This window comes from Eurytemora carolleeae, unplaced genomic scaffold (assembly GCF_000591075.1).
Source record: "Eurytemora carolleeae unplaced genomic scaffold, Eaff_2.0 scaffold792, whole genome shotgun sequence".
Classification (NCBI taxonomy): domain Eukaryota; kingdom Metazoa; phylum Arthropoda; class Copepoda; order Calanoida; family Temoridae; genus Eurytemora; species Eurytemora carolleeae.
The window spans coordinates 67,768-75,896 of record NW_019397214.1 but is presented as its reverse complement, the minus strand read 5'-3'; the positions used below and the strand labels follow the sequence as shown (position 1 = coordinate 75,896).

At 33.1% G+C, this 8,129-nt stretch overlaps 1 protein-coding gene and 1 long non-coding RNA gene across 3 annotated transcripts in view; one reads left to right on the top strand and one right to left on the bottom strand.

Annotated features, from left to right (window-relative positions):
- The first annotated feature begins 70 nt into the window (after positions 1-70).
- LOC111712779 (uncharacterized) lies at positions 71-2,336 on the top strand. Its single transcript, XR_002767538.1, has 2 exons — positions 71-1,101; positions 2,158-2,336. It is a non-coding gene; the product is annotated as an uncharacterized LOC111712779 (long non-coding RNA).
- Positions 2,337-5,466: 3,130 nt separating this feature from the next.
- The window catches only part of LOC111712780 (homeobox protein Hox-B5), a gene marked incomplete in the record, with an annotated part of 32,176 nt that continues 29,513 nt past the window's right edge, over positions 5,467-8,129 (bottom strand). For both annotated transcript variants that reach the window (XM_023487502.1, XM_023487500.1), the window contains 2 exon segments: positions 5,467-6,062; positions 7,720-7,819. In XM_023487502.1, the coding sequence (XP_023343270.1) occupies positions 5,967-6,062; positions 7,720-7,819 (196 nt within the window).

Here is an 8,129-nt window from a genome sequence, read left to right as displayed (position 1 = left end):
AATAAATTTCTCGATTAACCATGATATTTGTCCTTTTTTTATTTTATTTTTTTTTTAATATTTTAGGTTCATGTAACAACTCCAGTCGACTATCTGGCAGAGAGAGACATTAAACGCAACCAGTAAAAATTGTCGAAATGTACTGCTGGTTAAAGTGTACAGTGGTTTCGAAATGTACTGCTGGTTAGAGTGTACTGTGGTGTCAAAATTTACTGCTGGTTAGATTGTACTGAAGTGTCGAAATGTACTGCTGGTTAGAGTGTACTGTAGTGTCGAAATGTACTGTAGTGTCGAAATGTACTGCTGGTTAGTGTACTGTAGTGCGGATTGCATCGTCAATCAACAGAATTTAACTATAACGACAGTATTGGTGCCTTAAGCTGAATTTGTTTTCAAAAGATACATGTACTGCAAATTGCAATGTCATGTACCGTGTTCACTATTAAGGACTTGCACACTTCAGCAGTACAATTACACTTGCTATATTGAATTTTGATGTACAGTGTACAGTGTACGCACCCGTAAAGTACAATTTTATTTACTTTATTGTAAGTACTTAAATACATTTTAGAGAAAATTTATTAAACAAAGGGAAGGAAAAATCAATTGTCTTCTTCCAAATCTTTTAGTTTTTTTTTATATTATTATTTTGTTATTTGTATATACTAATGTGACAACAGAGTTCTGATTTAAATGTGTTAAAAGTATTTTATTTTGTATATTTTAATCAAAATTGTATTATGTTATTTTACCTCTTCTTGGATTTAGCCACGATAATATTCTAGCATAATAGAAGAAACAATTGACTACCATATTTTTTAGAAAATAGTTTAAAACGTATTTTTTTACAACAAATGTCCCTAAACAATTTATAATTTTGTAACAATGTTTGTAATTCGAGTATTTTTACATTCAAAGTTTTACAATTTTTAACACCTGCTACATTTTTTGTATCACCTTTGCGATAAAATGTATCAGTTTAATATGCTGTGATGAAAAATATTGTATTTTGTTATTGTAAAAAACATTTGTAAATTAATACTGCTATACTTGAGCTGTTTAAAGGACACCGTTGTGAATTAGTCTTACAGCTAGGTGATGGTCAGTACTTACTCAAGTTTTTGGTCAAGGTCAAGGATACTTGAGAAGCAAAAAAGTTAGTTTTCCTAATATTGTACCGATGTTACGTCCTTTTATGTAATTGACCGCCTTAAGTAACTAGTTATTAAAGATGTCAAACATTCCTTTATATATATAACTGCAAATAGGAAGTCGGTGAAATAGTTAAAGAAAAAAATGTTGCCCCTTGGAGCCGGATATATCCGTGGATCCGCATATTTTTGCGGATCCGGATCCAGGAAGTCAAAATCTGGCGGATCCAACGGATCCGGATGCGGATCCTAAGGACTGCAGAATTGCGTGTAGAAATGGAAATGGCACAGACAAATTAAATGAATTTTGTTTTGCGCTTCCTGAGACCAAATTTAATGAATTGAGAGAATTAGCTGAACTACTTACATTAAGTTTAATCACATCTCTTTAACGTGAGCGGGTTAGAGAATTCATGCTCGTAATTTAATAAATTTGGTTTCTGGTTTTCACATAGTGCTTTCTTGAAGTTAATTTAAATAATCCAATAAACATGGAACAAAGTAATTGTGAGTACGATTCATAGGTTGATTTTGAGCTACTGTTAAAACAATTTTCTTTAAAACGTTATCAAAAATATAAAAAATTGGCTTAACCCACTATTAATTTTAAATTACAAGTCTAAGAGGTCTCACGATTTTAAGTAGGAATTATCAAAATTATTATATGGTAAAATTAGCTGAAGGGCCCGGCGTTTCCCTGTAAAAAAAATACAAGATTTAAAAAAAACTTCGAATTATTTTATGCCAATGTCTTCCTCAGGCTACCCATAGGTGTCCACAAAAAAAATTCAGCCCATTCGGTCTAGCCGCTTGGCCGGGTATATTTTCGAATGCCTGTTTTATCATATAGATAATGTTGAAGTTTTTTAGGAAAATTATTTATTTAATTTTATCTGAAGTTTATATTCCATTCGAAAGACTTGAACTTATTCGGTTAAAATTTGCTTGAAAAGAGGGATGACAGGAAATTATTTACGAAAATAATTCCTGCGTTCGCACACCACAGCGCATACAATGGTTCTTTTAGGTGTTATAAATCTGTCACTTTTTTGTAAACAGTGAAACTTTAATATTTTTGTGAATTTGTTAAATATATTTAAATCCACATGAATTAATGCAGACAATCAACTATATTTTCATATATTTTCTCGCTGTAATTTATAAACATAAAATAACAATTTCGAATTCAGTATTTTGTACAAATATTTCAAACCGGACAGTTATTTTTCTGCAATTATATTTGTATTTTTAATCCATTTTCTGAACCGCCGTAAGATGGGAATCAATTGAAGTTTTATTGTAAATGTGCGCTTAATGTTCATTTCAGAGAAAAAGAAGTATGACTGGTAACTGGCGAGGTTAAACATTTGTGAATTGTGATTTTTTACAGAACTTGTGAATTCTGAACCACTTATTGAGATTCAGTTTTTAATGTCGTCTTCAAATCTACCAGTTTTTTTACTAATAATGTAAGTGATCTAATTGATTTAATCGTATCACTCTTCGCTAAAACCAACTATTTCTCCGGTCAGATGTACTGCAGTACACACTGGAAGTTTAGTTTAGGGTGGTATGTATAGAATAAAGCAGAATATATTCGTTTGATATTGGTAATCTGGCCGTATAGGGGTTGTGGTTAGGCCCTAGCTCAAATTTTGACCCGAAACTAATAAAAAATACTTTTTTTTAATCACGAGAACTCGACCACCCTGAAACAAGAGGCCCACCCCACCTATATAGATAACAAGGGCAGATTGTAATTGGGGAACAAAGACAAATCCTGAAGTAATGATCTTGAGAGTTTCGTAAATGTTAGCAAACTTTAACAACTAAGTGTTTCATAGCATAGGATAGATAGAACTTATCACGAGACATTCATGGTTGGATTTAATATTTATAGCCAATTAGCACCATTCTGCTATGTGGATTGAAACCAAAAGTCCTAATAGTTCGATATAATTCTTATCTGAGGTTTAAGTTGATCAAGAGAAAATAGTGGCATGATTCTAGTAGTGCGCGAAGCGAAGAAAAATGTTTTTTGTTTGTTTTTCTTAATTGGCAAAAGTTGATAAAAGATGGTCCACAATCATGATCATGCTAGAGTCTAGTGCGATGAGGGGAGCGAAATCAGGTTGCCTCCCTCCCCCTCTATAGAATTGCGTTAATGTTCTTTAGTTATTTATAAAAGGGCTTCAAATAATTGAACATGGTATCATTCTTGTGTAAAACAGAAAAGAATTATCCATCGCCGACTAGTTAGTTCTTGTTTCAACGTATTCAGAGGTTATGTAAAAAATCAAAAAAAAATTTGAACATACCTATTCAGAAGACGACATTCATAGATACCTTCAAACTCCATAAAATTAGCGTAAATTCAATTTTCTTCTAACTCTATAAATCTCTCAAAATATTCATATCTAGCTAATTTAAGTTTTAATTCCCATTTTGTAAAAAATAAAAATTAAACACTTTGTTTTTAAATAAAAAAGACATCAAATTTTAATATAATTCACAAAAACTCCATCACATTCAGTCAACATGGTTTCCATTCAATTGTATAGACAGTTGCTAATGCTAATTACTAATTTAATTATAGGAATAAATGGATAAAGCTTCTGTTGTGATATAACCATGCAATCAGTATTTAAATATCTATCTCACAAATTCAGCGTTTAAGAAAATAAAAATCTCTGGATCTGTTTTCCCTCATTTCCCTGTATTTCTATAAAATGTTGAATTTAGAAAACAATTGAACTTTAATTTTTTAAAGTTTTTAATATTTGCTTTTAAGAAATACAGAGCGTCCCATTATCCAAGCTTTAACGCCAAAATACGGACATAATAATAAAAAACTGGTATTTTCTGCAAGAAAATCTTTATATTTGCCAGGTACATCTATATATAAATTTGGCTTGTCTGTTTGTTTGTCTGTTTGGGTGTCATAATAAACGTCAAAACGGCTGAACCGATCGGGCCCAAATTTTTTGTGGGACATCTAGGGATCCCAGGGAAGGTTTATGAATCATCAAAATTTTAAATATTTGTCTCCATCAAAATTCGAAGCGCCCTCGAGCTAGTCTATATATAAATTTGGCTTGTCTGTCTGTTTGTTTGTTTGTTTGTATCCAAAAAACGTCAAAACGGCTGAACCGATCGGGCCCAAATTTGTTCTGGGACATCTAGGGGCCCCAGGGAAGGTTTATGAATGATCAAAGTTTCAAATATTTGTTTCCATCAAAATTCGATCTTCATAAATTTTTGAAAATTTTGAAAATCCACGAAATTTTTTTGTGAAAATCCGCGAATTACTTTTGTTTTGTTTTACGTTGTACACAAAGAGAACATGTTCACAATTAATTTAGAAGATGGGCGCGAAGTGCCCTCTAATGCTAGTTTATTTAAATGACTCTTTTTGAATTTTCTGATTAGTCCCTTTAATCTCAAGTTAGAGCTTTAAACGATCTAAACCTTAAAAATCTATAATAAAAATAGATTATTTGAAATGTTTATTAAATGTTAAGTTCACATAATCGAATCAAAATTTTAACATTAAATCACCAGGAGGATTTATTCTATACAATTCATGAGGGGGTGTAGGCCCATACTCAACACTAGTTATTTCACAGGTAAGATGGCAAAAATCAGAAGGATGCTCTAGCGGGATGAGATAATTTGGCCAGTTTTAGTCTAGTATATATATAACTGATTTAGGCCAACTTTAAAATGAAAGACATGTCACAGATTGGGCAAAACTCAGAGGTCACACACTACAGTTTACTTTTTTAAACTTGGATAAGTACATTAGTTCATTTGTATACCTTGTGTTTTGATTAAAATAAGGAAGTGAGGAAAATTTCGTTTCTGTTTGTGCTTAAAAGATTCAACATAAAAATTTTCTGAAAAAAATATTAATACTTTACAAAAACTCCTGGTTCACCAAATTCAGCCGTTATTTTTTTTTGTAAGACGACCTTTGCTGGTACATGTTAGTTGTGGGGGGNGGAGTTTATATGAGACTAACCATGGCATAAATTCTATTCTATATCTACAATATAATCAACTAAATCTGACACATATAAGTTAGCAGAATCAGAAACTTCAACAATTTTACACTACTAAATTTGTTTAAAGGGACTGTACGCGTAATTTTAAGTGATCTTTCATGCAAAGACGACAATGCTAGATTTACAACGGTACCCTTGAAAACTTTGTCTGATCAAGTATGAATTTGATATCCATATTTTTGTTTCTTTAAACTGTTTATTTTCATTTGCAACGACGGTATCTTCCACATTGCTGATCAGATTAAGGCTTCAAGGGTACCGTTGTAAATCGGGCATTGCCATTTTTGCTTGGAAGGTCACTTGAAATTACGCTTACACTCCCTTTATGGCCCCCTTAGAGGAGGAGACTGGTGAAATTGTTGAACTTCTTGGTAAAAAATGAGCAAAAGAGAGGTCCCAGACTGGTTACATCAGTTCCCAGTTAAACACGTGTTTACATAGTATAGTTTCTAAATAATATATTTAGTTTGGTTTCTTAAACTTGAGTATTCACCGGGTTTGGTTTCACTAGTTTTACACTCGGGTTGAAATCACCAGATTTTGAGTGGTATTTTTTAGCACATTTCTATGAGCTGTGTACTTTTACAACAAAATTGTGCCTGTCTCTGAGTACTGCTTTCTCATATAGCACTGCATGTCGACGCGTGATGACCCTGAACACGTTTTAAAACTACTGCCCTAGATTGGCTGCAGATCGGGGAGGAAAATGCGGGAATCAAAAGTCAATAACTGAAGACGACATTGCCTCTTGTCATTGGAGTCCGTAGTGAGCAAAATGTGCCTTGGCTTCCAAGTTATGTTGGGCCATTTGTGCCTCATGCAGTCCAAAGTGTTGCATTCCCATAGCCTGAAATAAAAAATATTCAAAATTTGATCCATATTCGACATATTTTAGTACCAACAAAATTTTGAAAATGTTTTCTTAAGATCCGTTTAAAACCCCATTGCCCAAGGTTTATTACCGTTTGAGGAGGTTTTTGAAGATCATTGGCCGTAATTGAAAAACCTCCAGTACGGGTCATCCTTAACAAAAAGAATAGTTTTAAGTGGATTAAGATATTTAATTATAAACTAATCATTTGCATTTTATTTACATTTTAAATTTAAAAAACTAAATTTTCAACCCCATTCCATGTTAAAATTTTGATGTGCTCCGTCCCCCAATCCCCCCTTAAAAAATCAGTGAAAACGTTCTATTATTTAAGTGAAAAAATCTTAAAATGTTGCTGGTACTATTTGTGTAACACGCTTAATTGGAGTTAACATGATTTATGTTTATCAATTCAAAAATAATAATGGTTGGAAGCGTAAAATTGGCTGCGTTCTTTATAAACTTAAGTTCAGGGGTTTAAATTTCCTTAACCCCTTCACCTGGGGTTTTCATTAAATATAAAATGTAACTTAACTTTTATCTGTGTGTTTTCTTTCTCTAATAATTTTAAATTTTCATCAAAAAGTCACAAATTTTTTAATGCAAATCTGTTAATGGTAGAAACACACTCCTTTCAGAGGATTCGTAAGGGGGGGGGGAATAATAAAAAAGGTAAACCCCCTACCTTGGGGGGATTATAGAAAAGGTAAACCCCCTACCTAGGGGGTGGGGGGAATTATAGAAAAGGTAAACCCCCTACCTAGGGGGCGGGGAATAATAGAAAAGGTAAACCCCCTACCTAGTGGGGATTATAGAAAAGGTGAACCCCCCTACATGGGGGGGGAATTGTAGAAAATGTAAACCCCCTACCTATCTTGAAAACCTGGCGGTATCAATTTTGGTAAAATACAATAAAATATTGTAAAATATGGTAAAATAACCGGGGACCTGCACCTCTTATTAAATAACAATTATTTTGACGAATGATAGGTTTAAGTACAGTCATTAGACAATTATTTCCCACTGGTCCAATCCCTGGCCTCTCATTGGTCGGATTCCCCCACCCTTAAACCAATCAGAAACCGCCCTGGGATAATTACAGAAAATTGTCTTTGATATTTGAAGGTTTTGGTTTTAACATAACATTACTAGAGTAAAGGGGTGAATAAGAACTTATGACAATTGAGTCCTAAATTACGGCCCTGTCTTTGAACAAATATTTTTAAAACAAAATTAATAGATTCTTTCAGTCAAATGTTTGCCGTTACAATCTTTAAAAAGAATTCAGATTCTTAAATTTTGATGAAAAAAGTAATAAGCCAAGGAAACCACATTTCCCGTCGATTTCTAAATTATGCCAATCTACATTAGACTCCTATATTTTCTTCCCCCCCCCCCCCCCCCAGGTAGGGGATTTACCTTTTCTATAATTCCCCCCAGGTAGGGGACCTTTTCTTTTATTCCCCCCACTAGGAAGGGGATTTACCTATTCTATAATCCCCCCTCCCTAGGTAGGGGGTTTAATTTTTTAGCAATTTAAAAAATAATTATCTATCTATCTATCTATAAGAGCTAGAACATCTATATATATCTGTCTGTCTGTCTGTCTATCTATTTATCTATCTTTCTCCACCTGAAGATGAGGATGATGACCATAAGCTAGAGCTGGGTGCATTTGATGCATAGGCATAGCGTTCATGCTGGCCATCTTGTGTTCTTTTTTCCACTTCATTCTAGAAAACAAAAAATATTTTATTTACCCCATCGATCTAACTCGGTGATTCAAATGTCAGTGGGCCTTTACTTTAGAACCTTTTTTTCAAATTATTTAAATGTGAATTTTCGTTTTTTCATAGACATTTTTATTTTTTATATGAGAAATCGATTTTACTTTTTCAAAAAGTAGGTTTTTTTAAAAAAAAAATGTATCACCTTTTCACAAACTCATGTGTTTTTCTTAAAGTTTTATTTTCTGGACCATTCAAACTAGGTATATGTGCATATTTTTGGTTGGGGCGTGGGGGGGGGGGGGAATAACTTATG